The sequence below is a fragment of the Vitis riparia genome, chromosome 6, assembly GCF_004353265.1.
Source record: "Vitis riparia cultivar Riparia Gloire de Montpellier isolate 1030 chromosome 6, EGFV_Vit.rip_1.0, whole genome shotgun sequence".
Taxonomy (NCBI): domain Eukaryota; kingdom Viridiplantae; phylum Streptophyta; class Magnoliopsida; order Vitales; family Vitaceae; genus Vitis; species Vitis riparia.
In genome coordinates this window covers 4,875,156-4,897,995 of record NC_048436.1, presented here as the reverse complement: position 1 = coordinate 4,897,995, position 22,840 = coordinate 4,875,156, and the positions used below count along the sequence as shown (strand labels likewise).

Genomic DNA, 22,840 nt, shown 5'->3' with positions numbered 1-22,840 from the left:
AATTAATTCTAAGAAATATTTTTAATATTTGAAATTTTTTATAATATAAATATTAAAAATATTGAAAATGTTTTTTAAAATCATTTTAAAAAATAGTCTAATTTATTTAAAAAAAAAATTTCAAATTGAACTATGAGATCGGATTGATTAAATTATTATATATTGAAATGAAAATAAACAAAATTACAAATAATAAAAACAAAACAAAACATGATATTATAGCAGGATGAAATTTTAGATTCAACCTTTTATATTTATATTTTTTTACATTATTTTCTACATATATTTAAAGATATTAAAAAATTATTTATCTATCCAAAGAAATAAATTTAAAAATACTTAGAGAAAACATAACTAAATGAATACTACACGTTAAATAAATAATAAAGCTAATTCATGATCCGGACTGGGTAGGTCGGGTCAACCGTCAAGTTGAACAGAGCCCCTCGTCTTATGTCTTTACTTCGCCGTCTCTTTTTGAATAACTTCCACTTAATTTTCAACCCCCAAAACCCTAAACCCCTCCAACGCCAGAAACTCAAATTGCCAATCTCCAAAACCCTAAACCCACCAACACCCACACTGAAAACCCCCTCCAATCTCCCTTTGTTCAACCTTTTTTTCTTCTGTGAACCCCACGAATGGCCTCGAAGCTTCTCAAAATCGGTTCCCTGGAAGCCCAAAGCCAAATTGAACTCTCTCTCAGGCAAGCCTTTGAGTTGCTTGAACCCCAACTCAGACCCCCATTTCCGTTAACAATCCCGACCCCGGAAGAGTACTTACAGCTCAATTGGGCCATTCTTTATGGGGTTTTATGTGAACCTCATTTTGCAAAAATCCAAATTAAGTATTTACATGCTATTGTGACTGATGGGTATTGCCTTTTTGTGAGTTTACTTACCACAATTGTTAATGAATTGTACTTTAAACTTGTTGAATCAGCGAGAATTCAATTGATTTGGTTAGTTTCGGAGATGATTTATGTTTCGGCTGAAGGGATCGATGGTGTGTTGGTGTCACTTTTGAGGCAAATCGTTGGTGGGGATTTTAGTGACGGGAATTTACGGTTGTGTTTTGAGTTGGTTAGTCTTTTTTTGAGCAAATGGAATTGGTTGGTAGAGGAAGGACCATTGGTTTTGAGAAGTGGATTGTATACATATCTTCGGGTATTAGCTGATCATTGTAGGTTTCCGGGTGATTCGAAGTTGGAGGCATTGAGGCGAATTGAAATTGAGTTTTGTATTAGAGTATTGAGGGAGCAGTTCCATTTGTGTTTGAAGATTGGGAGGGATCTCATTCGCCTTTTACAGGACTTGGTTCATGTGCCTGAGTTTCGGGCTGTATGGAAGGACTTGGTGTTAAACCCGGGTGAGTTTAAGACTCAAGGGTTTGAAGATGTTTCACAACTTTATCGTGAGAGGACATCAAGTCGGTATTTTTTACTTAGGATCACTCCAGAAATGGAGAGCCAATTGCGGTTTTTACTTACCCATGTGAAATTGGGAAGCCAGAAGAGGCACCAGGCATGGTTTATGAGGAAGTTTCTTTGTGGGTCAGAGAGAGAGACTCTTATATGTGATATTGTTCGGTTTATATGTTGTGGACACCACCCATCTAACGATATTATTCAGTCGGATGTCATGCCAAGATGGGCTGTTATTGGTTGGCTACTGAAATCTTGTAGGAAGAGTTATGTTGAAGCCAATGTGAAGCTGGCCCTGTTTTATGATTGGCTTTTCTTTGATGAAAGAATTGACAATATCATGAATATTGAACCTGCTATGCTTTTGATGGTAAACTCTGTACCAAAATATGTGGACATGACCCACACTCTGCTTGAGTTTTTGTTGCTTCTTGTGGACAATTATGACATTGAGAGAAAGGATATTATAGTTAGGGGTGTAGCATCGGCTTTTAATATGCTTGTCAGAAGGGGAGTGATTGGATCCATTCATGTTTTGACTTCTTGTGATGCACTTTCTCCCTCACTCAAAGAGTGGCTTGGAAGGTTTTTGAAAGCTGGAGTTTCTAAAGAAGTGCAGCCCGCCCATCTTCCTCGTCCTTCTGTTCCATCCTCTATTCTTCCAAGTTTGACAACTTCGGAAACTGAGATGGCTGTAATGGGAGAGCTAATAGCATCTAAGTGTGCCACAAATGATGGAGTTGGCACCAAAGCTTTTGATGCTTCTGTTCCGATTTCAGTTGAACCAGTTATGTCTTGTAGTTCATTAGTTGTAACTAGTGAAAGTTTAGATGATGCTATAGAGAATTGGGTTCAAAGGCTTGGAGAAACTGTTAGAAAGTCAAACACAATTGACATTCGGATTTTGGAGAAGATACTGCTCTCATTTGCAAATCTTGATGATCACAAGGTAACAGGTGACTTTGCTCTTAGTCCTCAGTCTTTATCTTCTAAAATAGCAAAGGAACTTGAGTTGAATGGGTACAAGCTGTTTTCTCCCCTGGAATCCTTCCCAAATAATTCCAATTGTGATGATGAAGTACACTCTGCAACTGCTTTAATTATTCGTACTTTTATCTTTTCTCAGCATGAGAGGTTGCAGGAAATGCTTTTATCCTGGTCTAAACATGGATTTCCAGTTGGAAAATGCTTGTTATCTTATGCATTGAGACTAGCTTATGAGGCGCATGCGGCAGGTTATTTGGGGAATGTGATGGTCCCTGACGATTCTGTCAAGGTAAATGATTTAGGAATGCCATTGTTAGTCTTTCACATGGATGTGTATTTTTCATTTCTCAATGGTGGAAGAAAAGATCCTCCTGAAGCTGACCTTTCTGCTTCTAAGATAGACCATCAATTAGTTGCTAAATTGGTTGATGGTGCTTTTTCTGCCTACAGATGTTTCCTTATGTATTCAAGAAATGGTTTACATAAAGAAGCTGATATGACTCTAGCTAGGCTCTTGATTTCTGATTTAGGGTCTTGTTCTAAATGGGAAAAGAAGATGTTGAGGTTTTCATTCTGCAGCATCTTTTGCCACCTTTCTGATTTATCCACTGGTGAGGAAGATATCATTAAGTTACTTGTGGCCCTGTTGGATCATGCTAATATTGTTTTTATGCAGTTTGAGATAGCCTTGAAAAAGTTCTCCATATTTGGGGTGAACACTGAGACTATTTTCTACTTAATCAAGAACTCCCTTAATTGGGGCTTTGAGGAACAACACAAGGTCTGGGGCTTAATTAGATCAGAGCTTGCAGTTTCTAAGGTTCAAGTAGAGAAGTTGATTTTGGAAATCTTCTGCTCGGGTATTTTAGATCCAAATTCAGCTTCCATTGCAGTTGAAGGCCTTCTAATGCTGTGCAGTAGTTGCATGCCCACACCGGAGCTTGTTGGAGCAATTATGTTATTACCTAATAATGCATTCCAGGACTTCTCTGCTGCCGTTCTGGCAACTTGGGCTGTGTCTAATGCCTCAATGTTGTTTGACAGTTTAGCCAATTTCTTGGAGAAACTTGATAGCAAGAAAGGGGATTTTACACTTTTCTCTTCGACTGGGATTAGGATCAACCATTCTGCCATTTCTTGGTTGTTAAATTATTTTAATACACAGGGGATGAAAGGCAATGATATTCTGAACAAGTTGTCTGTAAATATTCCAGACATGAAATCGGTTCTTCAGTTGTGATGAGAAACAGATATTTCTCTTCCAGCAAAAGGTAATCTATTGTCTGTGATAAAGTAAATTATATGGCTTTCATGAGAAATGTTCCTCTAGTTTATTTAGAATTGCACATTAATTGTGATTGCCTGCAGTGAGATTAAGCTTTCAAAACTTTCTGATATATAAAAAAAAGAAAGATTAAGCTTTCAAAAAAATTATAAATTATAAAATGTGGTTTCAAGGAGATTTTGAAAATTTAGGTCTGGATTACTAAATGCCCTTTTACTAAACAGATATGTCCTTTTCTGATCTGAGGTAAAGAGAATATTAATATCAGGGTTTTTTGCCTGCAAGCCCTGTGGATAAATCTTATCTTGGGAGAGCATTGCTCTCCCAAGTGTTACATCAAGTTTGTATATTATATTCACATGCTAACTAAGTCAATGGAGGGTTTTTTTGGAGTATGACAATTCAAAATTTATTTTCAAATACTGATGAAGAAAAAAAAAAAAAAACAAAGAAAAAGGTCAATAGTGGACATAATCCCTTTACCTTGGTCCATTGCCATTGGACAACTAGGCATGCTGAAACTCTTATATATGCATGTGCGTGAATGAGTCATTGATTGGTACAATCTCTGGCATTCCTCAATTTTATTTTAAAAAATTCTGTTTTTTCTGTACGGTTCTTGTAACCTTGGTAAACATTTATATGCGTGTATTCACCTTGGAAATACTTAATTCGGCTTTGCTTTGTTTGACTTTTGTTAAGGAGTGAACTCTTGCAATATATGAGTTAGTTTCCTTCTTTTTTTTTTTGGTGTCCATATAACTTTCTTTTTCTTCCGTGTGTATTTCATAACTCCATTTGTGCATGTTAGTTTTAGCTTCCAAATCTCTAGCCTAGAGAAACGTGGGTTTTGTTAGGTTGATAATCAACATAAAAACCTTTATGAAAAAAGAATAAAGAATAAAAAATAAACAAAAATTTGGTTGGGATTACTTTGTTAAGTGCAATGAGAAATGACACAAAATATGGGATGAAAAATAATAAGTTCTATCTTTTAGATTGACTATACACACAGTTTATATAGGAGATTACAATATAAGAAATAAGAAACAAGAGACATAATAAGAAACTAACTTATTCCTAAATCACAAAATTATTTATTTACAGAAATAGGAAACTAATAAAACTATCTATTTGCAGAAATAGGAAACTAACATAATAGGAAAATAATTCTCTTATTCTATTTACAACTCAACACTCCCCCTCAAGTTGAGGAATAGATGTCTTCCATTTCCAGTTTGAATACAAGATCGTGAAATATTGAACTGTTCAACCCTTTTGTTAGGATATTAGCTAATTGATATTCTGATGGAACATAGGACATACACATTACTCCTTCCTCTAATTTTTCTTTGATGAAATGCCTATCAATCTCAATATGTTTTGTCCTATCGTGTTGTATAGGGTTATGAGCAATATTGATAGCTGACTTGTTGTCACAATAGAGCTTCATAGGACCATTCCACTTGATTCTCAAATCATCTAGAATAATCTTCAGCCAAAGTAGTTCACACAACCCTTGAGCAATGACCCTAAACTCTGATTCTGTAGACGACCTTGCTACTACATTCTACTTTTTACTTCTCCATGTTACCAGATTACCTCCAAGAAAAGTACAATACCCTGTAGTTGATCTTCGATCCACTAGGGAACCTACATGGTCAACGTCGGTGTATGCTTATAGAGCAAGAGTATTGTTCTTCTTGAACAAAATTCCTTTCCCGGGGTTGCCTTTCAAGTAATGCAGCACCCTGTAAGTAGCTTGAAGATGAGGTTCTCTTGGATCATGCATGAATTGACTAATCACGCTCACTGAGTAAGCGATGTCTGGCCAACTGTGAGCAAGGTATATGAGCCTACCAACCAACCTCTGGTACATTCTTTTATCCACCACCGGTTCTTCTTTAGCTTCTCCCATCTTGTGGTTTGGATCCATTGGGGTAGAGACTGATTTATACCCAATCTTCCCTGTTTCTGCCAATAAATCAATCACATACTTTTGTTGAGAGATGAAGATCCCTTGTGTGGAATATGCCACCTCAATACGGAGGAAGTACTTCAGTTTCCCTAGTTCCTTTATCTCAAACTCTGTTGCTAATCTTTGCTTCACTTCATGCTTTTCTCTCTCATCATTTCCAGTCACTATGATGTCATCAATATAGACTAGAAGAGCAGTTACTCCCCCTTGAGCCGAGTGCTTAATGAAGAGAGTGTGGTCACCTTGGCTTTGTTTGTACCCAGACTCTTTCATGACTTTTGCAAATCTCCCAAACCAAGCCCTAGGAGATTGTTTTAGCCCATAAAGAGCCTTTTTCAGCTTGCACACCTTGTTACCTGTGTTTCCCTCAAATCCCGGTGGGATGTTCATGTAAATCTCTTCATCTAAATCACCATGAAGAAATGCATTCTTAACATCATACTGTAGGAGTTGCCAATTGTAGTGGTCAGCCAATGACAACAAGATTTTTATAGTATTCATTTTTGCAACTGAAGCAAAAGTCTCCTGATAATCAACTCCATAAGTTTGAGTGTACCCTTTGGCTACCAATCTTGCTTTATGTCTCTCAAGAGATCCATTAGCGTTATATTTCAATGTGAAAATCCACTTGCAATCAACAATGTTTTTCCCTATCGGTCTTTCAACAATTTCCCATGTTTTATTTTTTTCTAATGCACTCATTTCCTCTCTCATAGCATCCTTCCATTCATTTTTTGTCAATGCCTCAGAAACAGTGTTAGGGATGATAGTGGTGTTTAGACTCATAATAAAATTCTTGTGGGCTGGTGATAGGTGCTTAAGAGACACATAGTGTGATAGTGGATAGAGTGGTCGGTTAGTGCATTCTCTAGTGCCTTTTCTAACAGCAATGGGAAGGTCTGGGTCTAGGTTGTCTGTTGAGTTAGTGGAAGTTTCACCAGGTTGTGTATGTAAAGGTGGGTCTAATCTTACCGTGATTTCATTCCCAGGGTCTGAGTTGGATTCTTGGACCTGCTTTTGTTCTGGAATGACATTTTCCCTTTAATACACCTTAGGAAACTGTGGAAAATTGCGAGTGACATTGGCTGGAACATGGGATGACACGGGTTTAGTGGTAAAATTGGGTGACTCAGGTATGATTGACTCGGATGACTCAGGTTCTTCATCACCATGGGTTGAGACATGAGGAAGATCAAGAGGTTCAAAGGACTCACAAGGACTATCTTCCATCATTGAAATCTCCCCCTAAAGAGAGGACTTGGGGAAAAAAGGTTGATTTTTTGTGAAGGTGACATCTGCGAAGATGTAAAATTTTATAGCTGAGGGATTGTAACACTTGTATCCTTTTTGAGTGGATGAGTAACCAAGGAAGACACATTTTATGGCTCGGGGGTCTAGCTTGTCTCTATGTTGGCTGTGGACATGAACAAATGTCGTGCACCCAAATACCCTAGGAGTGAGCCCATTTGAGGTTCTGAAGTGTGGATAAAAACTCTTAAGTATCTCTACGGGGTTTTTGTTGTCTAACGCTCGTGAGAGAATTCTATTTATCATGTATGTGGCAATAAGAACAGCTTCCCCCCAATAGGACTTAGAAACATTCCCTTCAAAGAGTAAGGCTTGAGTTGTGTTTGAGTAAATGCCCATTTTTCCTCTCGGCTACCCCATTTTGTTAGGGTATGTTAACACATGATGAGTCATGGAGAATGCCCTGTGACTAAAAATAGGGTGACAAAATCTGGTTGAAGTAATCTCTAGCATTGTCTGTCTTAAAGCTTTTTATTTTAACCCCAAATTGGTTTTGAACCATTGCGTGAAAATTAGGTATAACAATGCTAGCATCAGATTTTTGTTTAAGAAGAAAGATCCATGTAACCCGAGTGCAGTCATCAATTAAGGATACAAACCAACGAGCCCCAGAAACATTAGGTATAGTCGAAGGACCCCATATGTCACTATGAATCAAATGAAAAGGATGAGAACTTCTTTTATTGCTAATAGGAAAAGATACACGAGTATGTTTTGCCAATTCACAAGTTTCGCAATGAAAATCAGAAATATCTAATCCTTGGAACAAATGAGAAAACATGACCTTTAAAACCCTAAAAGATGGATGACCTAGACGTAGGTGATACAACCAAATGGTATCTTTATTTGAGGAATTGAGAAAAACAACGACAAATTATTACTAGTTTTCTGAGATGATTCAAGGTGGTAAAGACCGCTCCTTTCCTTAGCAAGTCCAATCCTCCTCCCCTAGCCTTGTTCCTGAAAAACACAATAAGAAGGGAAAAAAAATAGCATAACATTTAAGATCATAGGTAAGCTTTTGAATGGAAACAAGGTTGGCTGACAATTTTGGTACATGGAGGACATTTTTAAGAATAAGGGTAGGTGTGATGTATATGTCTCCGAAACCTGCAACGGTAGCTAAAGAGCCATTGGCTACTGCAATTTTCTTGTTACTTGGGCTGGGGGTATAGGTATGAAAAAGTTGAGATTTGGAGGTCATATGGTCTGTGGCACTAGAGTCTATTATCCAAGAGTCATCATAAACCCTGTGTGAGGCATTTATGCAAAAAGAGAGTGAAGGTGTACCTGAAAGAGCTAAAGAACAAGTTCCAGTAGGTTTGTCAAGGGATCCCAACAAGCTTCTCAGCTTCTCCATTTCTTCACCATTGAACGTTCCAATAGGTTCGTAAAGAACACGTGAATAAAAAAAAATCCAACTAAGAAGGTTAAAAAAATGGCGATGAAGGCCAGAATGATGCCCAGGTCTTAAAAACCTACAACTCTGATACCATGACACGAAATATGGGATGAAAAATAATAAGTTCTATCTATTAGATTGACTATATACACAGTTTATATAGGAGATTATAAGAGAAGAAATAGGAAACAAGAGACATAATAGGAAACTAACTTATTCCTAAATTATAAAGCTATCCATTTACAGAAATAGGAAACTAATAAAACTATCTATTTACAGAAATAGGAAACTAACATAATAGGAAAATAATTCTCCTATTCTATTTACAGCTCAACAAGAAATAAATGCACTTATAGGGAGATTTGGTTCAAGTTGTGGGATCAATTCCGTCTTAGAGATCCAAAGGGCTGAGGGTGTGCTACTGAAGGTGCTATTGAGAACAACATGACTGGAAAGGGTGTGGGCTGAGGATGTGAGAAAAGACATGGTAGCCCATAAAAATTATAGCCCCTATTGGAGCAAAAGTATTTTAATTAGAAACACTTAGGTAGCAATAAGTCAAAAAAATAACTATTTAACTAGCCATAAGAATTTGGGACTTAGGATAAGACTTTGTTGGCTTGAGTTTGGTCTGTATTGAAATCTTGTGAGTTACTTTTGAAATATACTGTTGTTTGTTTACATCTCATATAACACAATTCAGTGAGATGAAATTGCAGCATGATGCTGTAAGAGCCCATGAGGAGGACCCACATTTTTGTTGGTCTTTCTTTTCTGGTGCCATTAAATATGAAAGGAATTAAGGGGTGCGATTGCACAAGTAATATATAGTGGAAATACAACTTGCTTGTCTCAAACTCAACATATAGGTCAATTGACTTAATGTTAGCAATTCATGCAATTTCAAGTGAATGATACGGTCTCATAGTAAGGCATGAGATTAAGGGAAGTGGTGCAGGAAACTTGAAGGCATTTTTCAGGGAAGTGGTGCAGGAAACTTAAAGGCATTTTTCTGTTGTTCCTAAATCCTGCAAATCAAGATCAAGTACAGTGAGCTCTGAAGAATGAAAATATCAGTTAATCTACATTGTCTTGTACTCTAGTTAATTCAGGGCTTATCATCTTCCTAGTGTCTCTGAGTTTTTAAATTTTAATAGTCCATAATTGGATGTATATGGTTTCATAAAGATAGAAACGGGGCTTGTGTAGAATTATTAGGCATTAGGAGTTTTTTTTGTTCTCTGGTTTGTATTAGTCTTCCTGTTTGGCTTTAAGACTAGCTCATCCTTCACTATGTCATCTCTATTTTTGAGTGAAATGTCTGTTTACTATTGAAAAATGGAAGGACAGTGGTTAGGCATTGACCAACTATAGGCTATTATTCTTGGTCACTATTTTTGGAACCTGAGAAAGGCTAGAGGATGGATAATAGATTAATTATACCTTACTTGGTTTCAAATTATGGTTTTGAATGACCATAATATCTGTGGTTTAACAGAAGGTCTGCCATATCTATGGCAAGCTCTTATTTACCTATCAAGAAAAAAATCTATGGCAGACCCTAATTACTTGGGCTATTGAATAAGGTTGAGCTCGGTCTTTTTCCACTACATTAGATGATGTATGTCTTAAATATCAAAATATAAACAATTGCAGATCTTCTGGACTATGAACTGGAAAAGAAAAACTGAACTAGTAATTTCTTATAAACTTCATTAAAAACTGAATTAATAATTTCTTATAAACTTCATTCTGAATTGTTGAATTCTGAAATGAGCTTCCTTATTATGAAAATCTGTGAAGCTCACATTCATAGATGTCTTGTGCTTAGGTTGTTTGACTTCAAATCCAATGCCTCATTTTATTTGGGGTAATTTTTAATTTTCTGTGAAGAAGGTGAAACACATTTGCTGGCCTTGAATTGTGATCATCCAGTGAGAAGTCATCATCAAAACAATGTACCAAATTATCCCTTTAAAGTATTCATGCATTAAATGGCAGTTAAAATGGTCTATTAGTATTTCACAACTAGCATTTTTCCCTTTAATTTTTTTAAATGTACATTCTGGAATGTTGTATTATGTAGAAACTTCAACTCCCAACACAGCCCCCCCTCTTTCTTTTTTTAATGGATGCTTGTATGTAATATTTTCTATTTTCTTAGATGGATTTCTAAGTCTCTTAACAAGTGCTGAAAAGAGGTAACATTGAAATTATATGTGGAGTTATTCATATTCCCCTTGAAATGAAGTCTATCACTGTTACCTAGGCATATTCTTGAGATCATATTAGTTTTTATATCAGGCGGAACTATTTTCTAATCATTTGTCTATTCTATGACAGGTGCATGGGCTATGCTTCTATATCATGGAGCTTGATCATAGTCACATTTTCTGCGATATGTACATATGAAATTTCAAAGATTGAATAATTAATGTCCTTGGCATTGTTGTGGACATTATCTGCTTGTTCCCTTGACCAGAGACAAGTTTCTAATGGCATGTGCCAACTTTATTTTTGGAAGAGGTACTTTGAAGTGAGGAATAAACAGAATTAGACTTTTGGAAGAGAAGTTAAGTTTGCTTTATGAGCTGTGATCAAATCCTGTCTTTTCTAACTGCATTTGAGATGGACTGATTTTGGAAATTGCTTCTTGTTTTCCTTCGTTGCAGCTTATGAGAGATATGAATGTCTTGCTTAAAGCCCTTATTTTTCCTTTACAGCAAAGCGGATCTAGGCCACCAAGTCCAGCTCCTGGAAGGCTCATTGACATCATGACAGCCCTGCAACTTGTGCTGAATGTACCACTGGTATAGGATGGGCTTACTTCAGACTCCATAGAAGTGCAGACATAATCAGAAGCTGGCTATGCCGCTGTGTTTCTATGTTGGGGTGCTTTCTACAAGGGACGTCCTGAGAGCTTGAGCCCCCTGCTCTAGAAGAGGGTATGCCCTTTACCATAGTGTTAAAATGGGAAACTATTGTTTTATTTATTAACTTTGGATTATTGACCTATGGCTTCTTATGCTGGTCCTATATTACTTCTTTCCTTTTTCTTGACAGCAATTATGACACTCTTTGTTTCCATCGAACAATCTGACAAGTGGGTATATCTGTCGAGAATCAAATTGAGCATTGAATTCTTCTCTTTAATGGTACTGCAGCGTCAGTGACTTTGTATGCAAGAACCATCAGCCAGGCATGGCTATTAAGATTCAAGGTTAGATTTCCCTTGCTTCTTGATGGGCTTAGCATTGAGCATTGTTATTGTGATTTGTGAGAACTATCTTTGTTATTTCAACAAGTTTCCATGTTCCAATGAAGTCCTTGGGTTTGTTATCAAAGCAACCAAACTGCTCTTGCTATATCAGTAACTTTGCCATGCTGTACTGGTTTACTATTTTTAGGAGTCCATGTATGGTGTTAACACAAAAACTCCAAAAATATACTGAATCTTTCATTTCTTTGGGTCACTGGTCATCTGCGGGGGGATTTCGGGTTTAATACTGATATTTTAGTAACAAATCCAATAAATCTAAGTGTAGTGCTGGGAGTATTGATCCTTTTTGGAAAGGGAGCATGTGCAAGTTGTTTATTTCAAAAATAGATTAGATTCGACTACCTGCACTTTTGTTCATTATAACTAGGAAAGAATGTACATGATCCCACAAATTACTTCCGAATAAATTAAGAAAGCATATATTTACCATAACATTTTGTAATTCATTGGTAAATATATTTTAATTCTCTATCACAATATTTTTAGAATCGGACCGATCATTGAACCGAAAAAATTACCAATTCACGATTCATTGGTCGAACCGATGGTTGAATCGCAGTCGAACAGATGGTTGAATTGCGGTCGAAGCAATGATGTCATAAATATATAATTTATATATATATATATATAACTACAAATACGAAAATGTAAACTTTTAGTTGTAACTTGTAACAAGCTAGGGGAGAATTCATACTTAATCTCCACCGTTCATTTAAAAAAACAAAACCCAAAAACCCTCTTTTCTCTTCACCAACCGCTCCCTTTTTTCCCCTTCCTTTTCTTCTCCATTTCTTCTTCCCATCACTAGTTGCTCCCTTTTTCCCCCTTCTTTCTCTTCTCCATTTCTTCTTCCCATCACCAGCCGCTCCCCTTTTTCCCTCTTTCTCTTCTTCTTTCCCTCTCTCTCTCACCATGCTTGCACGGCGGTGCCTACCCTCACCAGCAGCCATTTCACCGCCGACAGCAGCAAGCCATCTCATTGCCGGCAGCAGCAGGCCATCTCACCACTGGCAGCAGTAAGCCATCTCAGTGCCGACCGTAGCAGGCCATCTCATCAGCCTGAGCATGACTCCTGATTGCCAGCCAACAGTCGTCCCATTACACCATCTCACTATCTCTCACTCATGGGGTAAAAAAAAAAAAAAAAAACATAAACCATTCGGTTCACCGGTTCGATTGTTGGTTCTGATGGTTCGAGGCCGGTTCAATAGGTCATCGACCCAAAAAGGGTGGACCGAACCGGAAAGGTCATAGACAGACTTATCCGATCCGGTTTCTAAAACAATGCTCTATCATTAAATGATAAGGTACATTAACATGCTTAAAGTTATAAGCCATTTGATTCTTTCTACCATTAAATGATAAGGTACATTGACATGGTTAAAGTTATAAACCATTTGAAGTCTGGTATTCTTTCTACCGCCAGATTAATGTGGAGGTAGTTTCAAATTGAATAATTGAATTTTTTTTTGACATAAAACAGTCATGTCGATAAAATGATTTGAACCATTTATTGGAAAAATAGGTATTTCGTTGCCCTTTTTGTTAAAAAAGAAAAAAATTAAATGCAGAATCCATGAACGGAGATTTTTTTTTTGGATTTGAATAAAAGAAAAGAAATTGATATTTAAATATGTTTGGCCAGAAGAGTCCTCCGAATATTTTGGTCTTGGATAGTGTGGTCAATTTCAATATTTTTATTTTTTTGTTGGAATATGAGTAGAAAAAAAAAAGATAGACTTATTTTGTATGTGTGAGAGAATATAGAGGAAAAACATTTTATTTCCATCAAACTAAAATAATATTCCGATGTCTCTAGTAAACTGAAAACATCGTTTACTAGCTAGTTTGTTTAGTTTGTTTTAATCTCCCCTTTACAAACAAACTTAAAATTGAATATTTACTTGCAGTTAGAAATCAGCTTTTCTATTCAATTGGAAGTGTTGGTCCAATTGATAAAAATTATGTTTTTAATTTCATGATCCAATTTCATATTTTCATACAAATCATGAGTGTTCAAACCCTTTTTTTTTTTTTTGGTTTCCATTGATGGTTGAGTGGACTCGAGCAATGAATTACTAATTTGTTGTATGAGTAATTTAAGTGTTTGAATCTTTTTTTTTATTTTTTTTGTGTTTCCATTGATGAATTGATATTTTATTTCTCTTTCAAATTTATCGAGCCCTTTTTCCTTTTTCATAGTTAAAGGTGCAAAATAGAAAAAATTCGAAGAAAATTTAAAAATCAAGTAAAGAAAATTTCTTTCGTATTTATTCCATGGTTTTAAAAATCGAACGGACTGATCGGTCCGATCGTCGACCCGTCACGGTTCCGGTCCGGTCAATTGGACTGGAAAGAGGTTAGACCGGAATTGGACTGGTTAAACAGGTGGTGCGACCGGCGAAGGAACCGTCCGATTCAATTTTTTTTTTTCCTCCACTGTCGCCATCTCTCGCCGGCAAGACCCCCGCAACCCCGCTGGAAACCTCCCCCACCCTCCTGCGCTGGAAAACACAACCCCCCTCCCCCGCTGGAACCCACGCACTGGAAAAGCTTCCCATTTTTGCTTGCCAGAACCCACCCTCGTGTTGGAAACCCCGCCCTCCCACGACCCCGCTGGAACCCACGCACTGGAAAAGCTTCCCGTTTTTGCTCGCCAGAACCCACCCTCATGTTGGAAACCCCGCCCTCCCATGACCCCGTCGGAACCCCCTGCTGGAAAAGCTTCAATTTTTTGCCCGCCGAAACACCCCCGCGCTAGAAACCCCACCCCACGCGACCCCCAGGAACCCCTCCCAACGACTGGAACCCCCACACTGCAAAATCCCCCTCCTCCCAGCGACTGGAACCCCCCACACTGCAAAATCCACCCTCCTCCCAGCGATTGGAACCCCCACACTGCAAAAATCCCCCTCTCTCACCGGAACGGACACAGCAAAAAAGTGAAAAATTGTTCCCCTTTTGTCCAACCCTCTCCTCCCTTTTTCCTGAATTTGTTTTTTTTTTTTAATTTATACCTCATCTCACTATTATTTTATTTATTTATTATTTTTCTACTTCATATTTAAAACTTATGATTTTAATTTAAATTAATAAAAACATTACAATTTTAAATAAATTTCTGATTTTAAAATTTTAAATTAAAATTATATTTTTAATTTAAATTTTAAATTTGAAACTAATTTTTTTGTTTTTAATTTTTAAATAATATATAAATTATTATTTTTATTTTTATAATTATTTTAAATTTTAATAATTTATAAAAATATATATTTATGACGTCACAGATGTCTGAGTGAACTGTGATGATCGATCCGATTTTGAAAACATTGATTTATTCTTCATTTTTCAATCTTAGGATTATTTACATTAAATAGGAATATGAAAATGAATAGAGAAACAAAGTAGGAATATGATACCTAAACAAAGAGTTTGAAGGTAAGCACCATAGGATCTCCAATAATTCTTTTTTCTTTTTAGGAAAAAGAGAATCAATTCTCCATTTTTTATACCACATATCCTATTTTGACACCATGATATAGAAAGTAGTTTTTAGAAAATTATTTGTAATTAAGAGTCTTTGCCAAAATTTTCTTTCATCCGGATCCTAATAGTGTCTTTTGCTAAAAAGAAAAAAGGGAGTTAAAATGAGGTGATGCAGATTTATTGCAACTATTTGACACTTTTACTTTTAGTGTTTTCATCGAGGGTTCATAATTTAAGATTTCTCTAATCATATAAATTGTTAGAATTTTTTTTTTTCTTTCAAATAAATCATGAATTTTTTTCAAGGCAGAATTAAATATTCCGTGGAAAACAACAAAGAGTCAAAGAACAAGAGAAAAAGAGTGACATAACATCTAGGATTGGTGAATACTTGTGACAGGATCAAACCTTTATTCCAATTTCTTCTTTTTTTTTTGCTTTATTTTCCCTTTTGTGGTTTTCTTCCTTGGCCCACAACGTGTTCATGCCCGAGTAATGGAAGATTTTTTTGAGAACGACTGATTGACCGGTCAAAATGCTTGAAGTTGTCATCTTCCTTCTACTGATTTGAGCCACAAGTTAAAAGATAAACCAAGGACATACTCCTCAACACCCTCCCACCATTTTTCCACAGTGGATCTCAAGAGCTGTTAATGATGGATCTCAATGCCGCTGCTCTCTTCTTCTGTTTATGCCTCTCCTTCATCTTCTTCCGTTCTCTCCGTTCTCCTCCCACCAAAAATTCATGTCCACACTCATACCCCATCATCGGAAACCTTATCGCTTTACTCCGCAACCGCCACCGCTTCCACGACTGGGTTGCTGACATGCTTTCTAGAACCCCTTCCCTCACTCTCCAAGTCAGCACCTTCCTCAACGCCTCCCATGGCGTCTGCACTGCCAACCCACTCAACGTCAACCACCTCCTCGTCTCCAACTTCCCCAACTACATCAAAGGCTCCCGCTTCCATGACTTCTTTCATGAACTCCTTGGAGATGGAATCTTTAACGTCGATGGCCACCTCTGGACTGTCCAACGCAAGATCTCCAGCCACGAATTCAACACCAAGTCTCTCAAACACTTCATCTCAGACACAGTCCAGTCCGAACTCTCCACTCGCCTTATTCCCTTCCTCTCTTCTGCATGTGAAAACAACCAAGTCATCGATCTCCAAGACGTTCTGCGGAAGGCTATGTTCGACAACATTTGTAATCTTGCATTTGGTGCCGATCCTACATGTTTGAGCTCTGAAGCAGTAGGTGAAAATTCGTTGAATTTATCTTTTGTTCAGGCGTTCGATGATGCCGTGGAGATCAGTGCATCACGATCCTTGGTACCCATCCATGTGATATGGAAGATCAAGAGATTCTTCAATATAGGTTCTGAGAAACGATTGAAGGAAGCGGTTGGCATAATCAACGAATACGCTAATATGATCCTCAAGTCCAAAGAAGATCAGATCGGCTCAGGAGATTGTGGAAACCTGGATTTGCTATCTCGATTCATGTCCTCGAGCTCAAATTTCGGCTTAGGGTTTGACGATCAAGAACAGAAGAGGAAGTTCTTGAGGGACATTGTTATAAGCTTCATACTCGCCGGCAAGGACTCCACGTCAACAGCGTTGACGTGGTTCTTCTGGCTGATGGCCGGAAACCCTCGATGCGAGGGCTTGATCTTGGCGGAACTATCAGAGGCATCTCCGGCACCGGCGACGTCGCCGGTGATATTCAGCTATGACGATCTGAAGGGGTTAAATTATCTGCATGCGGCCATATCAGAGTCGCTGCGTCTGTTTCCGCCCGTGCCAATTGATTCGAGATTAGCGGTAGATGATGACATTCTCCCAGATGGGACTCACGTGCGTAAAGGGTGGTTTGCTGATTACTCAGCTTATGCGATGGGGAGGATGCATCAAGTGTGGGGTCCTGACTGTAGAGAGTATAGACCGGAGAGGTGGTTGGATGATGATGGACGATTTCAACCGTCGGATCAGTTTCGGTTTCCGGTGTTTCACTGCGGGCCCAGGGCGTGTTTGGGGAAGGAGATGGCGTATGTGCAGATGAAGTCGATTGCTGCAAGCGTGATGCGTGAGTTTGAGATAGTGGCCGTTGATGGGGGTGGGTGTGCAGGGAAGATGGCAGACCCGCCTTACACCCCATCCATTGTCCTTAAGATGAGGGGTGGCCTACCTGTACGGGTGAAGAGACGGCGACAGCCCAACGCCACCTCCTCTTCCACTTCCACTACATAATTCATCGACTTTTGTTAGATCCCCGTGATTGCGCACGTGCCACCAGCTCTGTAACGGACACGTATTTGTAATGCATTATATTCGATATCGATGTGACAGATGGCGTGTTACACGTCAGAAGAGGACCATTTACAAAAAGCCTAAGATAAAGCCATTTGGGCTGAAACCAAGGATCCAGCTAGCCCAATATTTGTCCGGAGCCCAAAGAAGAAAAGAAAAGAAATTTTGGGAGTGTTTACAAAAGTATTATTCGACGTATTGGCATCAAATGTAACAGCCTGTGGCCAAGTGCTGATGCTCTATTGTAAGTTTGTAACTCCTTACGTTCCAATGGGTTCATTAATTTTGAAACAGCTTTTCCATTAATTATCAACGTCTTGGCCAGTATAAAATCGAAAGAAAATTGCAAAATGTGGTGAATCAAAACAATGGCTACACTGGTTGCTCCTGAGGACTTTTCTCCTGGTGAAGATGCGCTCGCTATCAACAGGGCTTGTCAAGGTACTTTTCTATACTATCTCACCATTATTTTCTTTCACTTTCTTTCTTAGTAGCCGTATTGACCACCCGGTTTCCTCTATATATATTATTTGCTATAACCCATAATATCTATGCGGGGAGGACATGGGTCATCATAAATGGTATCAAAACCGATCCACTTTGATGTAATCTTGGGATACAAGTAGGACGTCTGTCTGCATGAGAAGTGATTGTGATTTCTTACTTCAGATAAAAGAAACAGGTTTTTAACATTGTATATGTATGAGCTATTCCCTATTGTGTATGCATATTTTTAAAGTCATGAGAATCCATTAGGTCTAAAACGAATAATATCTATGCGAGGAGGTCATTACAGTGACATTTTCTCCTGATAGTCATTTGCTAATTACATTAAAAGTTCGTTGTTCTTGTTTTGGACATTTTTTTTAAGGATGGGGTACAGATGAGAAGGCCATAATATCAATACTAGGTCACCGAAATGCAGCTCAAAGGAAGCAAATCAGGCTGGCTTATCAAGAGATTTATCTAGAGGATCTCACCAAACAACTTAAATCTGAGCTTTCTGGCGACTTTGAGGTCTGTATTCAACATTACTTAAACTTATACAATATGACTTCGATATGTCTCTGTTGCTAATTCTATAATCAATCTGATAGAGGGCTATATGCCACTGGATTTTGGACCCTGTTGAACGTGATACTGTCCTGGCTAATGAAGCATTGAAGAAGGCAAGACCTGATTATCGGGTAATTCTTGAAACTGCATACATGAAATCTCCAGAAGAGCTCTTGGCAGTGAAGCGTACTTACCAGTTTCTCTACAAGCGTTCCCTTGAAGAAGATGTGGCCTCACATACCACAGGTGACATGCGAAGGGTATGCTTCAAAGTTCAAACCCTGATTATAATTCTGGAAAAGTAGCACACTGGCATATGTAGTTTTAGCCGCTACTCTTTTATTGTACTAATTATCAGCCTGAAATCAACATTTGGTATCATGGATTTGGTGCAGCTTCTGATTGCAGTAGTGAGCGTTTATAGATATGAGGGTGAGGAGATTGATGAGGGAGTGGCACATTCAGAAGCCAACATTCTTGGGGATGAAATACAAGGGGGAGCTCTCAAGGGTGAGGAGATTATCAGAATACTGAGTACAAGGAGCAAGGCACAGCTTATTGCAACTTTCAACAACTACAAGCAAATTCATGGCACATCCATCACCAAGGTATATCAAGATACAATGTTTCATGTCACTATAAATATATGAGTCTCTCTTAATTTTGTAGATGTGCTTTAAAACCGTGAGTCCTCTGATTTTAAGGTAGACAATATCTACACAATTGAGAATGAGTAATTTTAAATGGTATCAAAATCGATTCCTATCTCGATGTTGGGTTTGTTTGGTCTCATGAAAGGAATATGTATGTTTGGCCCTAGTGAGGGCAGTTTCTCTATTTGGTCCGTAATTCTATGAAACATAATGAAAACATTATAAATAATATTAGGGTTGATCCTTAACCATGATGTAGGGGTTTGTTTTCGCCCCATGAAGAGTGTCTGTTTGTTTGGCCTCCGTAATTCTAAGGAAAAAAGTTATTCTCCTCTTGATTTTGTATACTTATTTTAAAACCATGAAGTCCCCTCCAAATTAGGCAATATGCACACCCCTAGGAGCGGATGGTTACATCCAATGATTTATGAATAAGTTTTAGTCAAGAACAAATAATTTAACTGAAATTGTATCACATTCTAGTGTGATCTGCATTGATATGTGGTTGATTAATCATTTACAGAGTTTACGTGGTGACCCAACTGACGAATTCTCAGCAGCATTGCGTGCTGCCATTCGATGCGTCAGGAACCCGAAAAAGTACTTACAAAAGGTATGAGATATCATCACTCTAGAGAAAAAAAAAAAAATCAGAAACCCGAAACTAAGAGGCCGGTTGTTTGACAATATATGATTTTAAGAAGTGTTTTTTGATAACAATATTTAAGTGTTAGAAATATTAAAAGCGTTTGGTAGAATTACTATCAAATAATTAATTCTAATTCAAGTTAACTGCATTGAGCAGGTACTGTGCAATGTGATCAATAACATGGGAACAGATGAAGACACTCTCAGCCGCGTGATCATCACACGTGCAGAAAAGGACTTGAAGGAGATGAAGGAGCTGTATTTGGAGAGAAACAGCAGGTCTCTTGATGATGCAGTATCCAGTGAGACCACTGGAGATTACAAGGCATTTCTTCTCACCTTGCTGGGAAATCAAGAGTTCTAGGTTTCTAATCCTCTTCAGCTCTGAGTACTGCTTAATGGGATTCTTCAATTCGATTTCTACTGTTTCTGTTTTATGCTTAATTTCTCATAGCATTCGTTCTTGTTATTAGCAGTGGAAATCATAATGGAAATAATCTAATCATGAATAGGAAATAGAATAAGAGGGTGTTTGTTACTTTTTTTTTTTTTTTTTTTTTTTATTTAGTTTTTTGTTGAAAGTAATCAATTTATTTTCAAGTTTTAAGTCATTTGTTTTTTTTTTATTATAAATTTTTTTGTTGAATAGAAAAAGGTTAAATATTTTATTTTTTAAAATAAAAAAATAATATTAATTTTTATTTTTTATTTTTTAATACTTAATATAAATAAAATATTAGAAAAACAAACTATCAATACTTAACATTATTTAGAATTAAGTAAAAAAAAAACAAATACCATCTACTGGTATTTCAAATATGTGTAAGGTATAGAATTATGACCTAAAAGCTTAAACTATACCTTGTCGGGATTGAGTTCTAAGATTTTTAATTTTTTTTGTTCTTTTTAAATTTAATAAGAGTTTTTGTGTTTGACCAATTTTGTTCAAAGAGCATAGAAGAAGAAAAAGTTGATATAAAAGCCAAGAAAATAATACTTTTTTACAAAAGTTTCATTTTGATTTATCCAAAAATAAATATTTAATATTTAATAAAAAAATTTATAATGCCAATATTACGGCTTAAAAATGATAACTTTTGGCTTTAGTTACAACTTCAAGTTAAAGCCAAAAACAAAAACAATTTCAAACAAGACAAAAATAGGAAGTCATTTAGTCGGTTTATGGAAAATAAAAATAAAAAATAAAATAAGCTAGACCGATATGATCAATTTATGCTTGAATTAAAACTGAACCAACATTCTAATAATAAAAAAAATCAAACTAAATCAAACTTGATTAATGTCAATTTCATTTGGTTGTAATCAATTTGATGGAAGTTAATTTAGACTTTGAGTTTATTTAAAAAAAAAATTAATTTAACTACAGTTTAAGAATAATAAATTACTTTAATAATGTTTAATATAAAAATTTGATAAAGCATTGAATGATTATATATAAATCTTAGAATGTTGTTTGGTTAGGTTTTTATCATTTTAGAAACAAGGAAGTCGAAAACCCGATTGACAAAATAAATTCTCATAATTCTCAAATCGAACTAGTTTTTACGGTAATCGAAAACTGAATAAATACGATTAGTTTTGATTTTGGGTTTTACTTGATTTAGATTGGTTTTTTGATTTTATTTGTAATGTTGAATTCAACGTTATAAAGTGTTGATAAATAAATATATGAAGTTAATATTAATTTAACGTATAAAAAATCAATGACAATAAATATATAAATTTGGTCAATAAACCAAAATCATGACACAACACAGCACTTAAGAGAATTCAAGCCATAAAACCCAAAAAACTTAAAATAAATTAAACCTCTTAAATGATAATTAATGAGATAAGTTCCGCTTAGCTGAAAAATGAAATATAAGTCAAAATCATAATTTTTAAAATATAACGTTGGTATTTTAAAGCTTTTATTAAACATGAACATAAATTAAAATGAAGTTTTTGCTAGAAATAATATTTTTATTAACATACTACTAAAACCCATTTAAAAACATTGGGCTATGAAAACATTCCTTACTACCTCAAAATTTAAAAACTCTAAAAGTAATTTTAAATGAAGTATGTTAATTTTTCTCTATTTTATATAAAATGTACTATTAATTTATATTTTTAATTTTTTTTCTTTGATTTTTCATTAATTCATAACATCATGAAGAAATTGATTAATCATATGGCTGAAAGCTTCTACTCAACCTCCTCATGTGTCAAATATGAGTTGCTTCATTCACATGCTTTGCTAGAAGGACAACAATTTATTTATTTATTTTATTTCCTTTCAACCTTGATATCAACCATCATACTAAAAATATGTCCCCTCATTCCAATGATTCCTTGGACTTGCATGTTATGATTTCTTTTATCAAGATGGTGATTGTTAATACTAATTTTATACTAAATACTTAATTTATATGTTGAAATAACATGAGTAAGTGTGATAGTCATAACTTCATTCTAGGCATGGAGATTAATTTTAGGGTTGGGATGTCAAATTATATTAAACAATTAATAATCAAGGTTCAATTTTCCTCGTGTTTTTTCGAGAGCTCATTTTCCTTGATAACATTTATTTTAAATTTATTTTATTGTTCAATGGGGGGCACATGTCCTTAAAGTTAATTTAATGGTTCTCTAAAATGGTTAAGGGTTAATATATTATTTTAAATTTGTCCTTAAGTCTTATTTTTGTGTCTTTAAGCCTTATTTTCATTAATTTTGGGATTGGGATGTAAAATTAAATTAAACAAAAAAATTTAGTTAATGGTTCTCTTATCTTAATTTATAACATGGTTAAGATTTAATATTCCTCGTGTTTTTTTGGAAGGCTCATTTTTCCTTAATGAAGTTGTTTTAATTTTTTTTTTCATTTTTCAATGGGATACTTAAATCTTATTTCGCATATTAAGACTTATTTTGTTTTCATTTTTCCAAGGCCACCAACATGGTCTTGTCGTTGATATGAATGTTATTTTGAATTTGTTTTCGTTTTTCAAGATTTATA

At 36.1% G+C, this 22,840-nt stretch overlaps 3 protein-coding genes across 4 annotated transcripts; all 3 read left to right on the top strand.

Annotated features, from left to right (window-relative positions):
- The first annotated feature begins 483 nt into the window (after nucleotides 1-483).
- LOC117916700 (integrator complex subunit 3 homolog) lies at nucleotides 484-11,845 on the top strand. 2 transcript variants are annotated; one of them, XM_034832847.1, is made up of 4 exons: nucleotides 484-3,681; nucleotides 10,727-10,909; nucleotides 11,107-11,328; nucleotides 11,447-11,845. In XM_034832847.1, the coding sequence occupies exon 1, from the start codon at nucleotides 642-644 to the stop codon at nucleotides 3,648-3,650; it is 3,009 nt and encodes a 1,002-aa protein (XP_034688738.1). In that variant the 5' UTR covers nucleotides 484-641; the 3' UTR covers nucleotides 3,651-3,681; nucleotides 10,727-10,909; nucleotides 11,107-11,328; nucleotides 11,447-11,845. The 2 variants fall into 2 exon arrangements, with proteins under 2 accessions (XP_034688738.1, XP_034688737.1); XM_034832846.1 differs by having other exon boundaries at nucleotides 11,056-11,328.
- Nucleotides 11,846-15,534: 3,689 nt separating this feature from the next.
- On the top strand, nucleotides 15,535-17,774 carry LOC117916368 (cytochrome P450 94A1-like). Its single transcript, XM_034832329.1, has one exon. The coding sequence runs from the start codon at nucleotides 15,803-15,805 to the stop codon at nucleotides 17,399-17,401; it is 1,599 nt and encodes a 532-aa protein (XP_034688220.1). The 5' UTR covers nucleotides 15,535-15,802; the 3' UTR covers nucleotides 17,402-17,774.
- Nucleotides 17,614-20,356, top strand: LOC117916369 (annexin D8). Its single transcript, XM_034832330.1, has 7 exons — nucleotides 17,614-17,705; nucleotides 17,787-17,902; nucleotides 18,333-18,478; nucleotides 18,559-18,777; nucleotides 18,913-19,125; nucleotides 19,694-19,783; nucleotides 19,976-20,356. The coding sequence occupies exons 2-7, from the start codon at nucleotides 17,830-17,832 to the stop codon at nucleotides 20,180-20,182; spliced, it is 948 nt and encodes a 315-aa protein (XP_034688221.1). The 5' UTR covers nucleotides 17,614-17,705; nucleotides 17,787-17,829; the 3' UTR covers nucleotides 20,183-20,356.
- The last annotated feature ends 2,484 nt before the right edge of the window (nucleotides 20,357-22,840 follow it).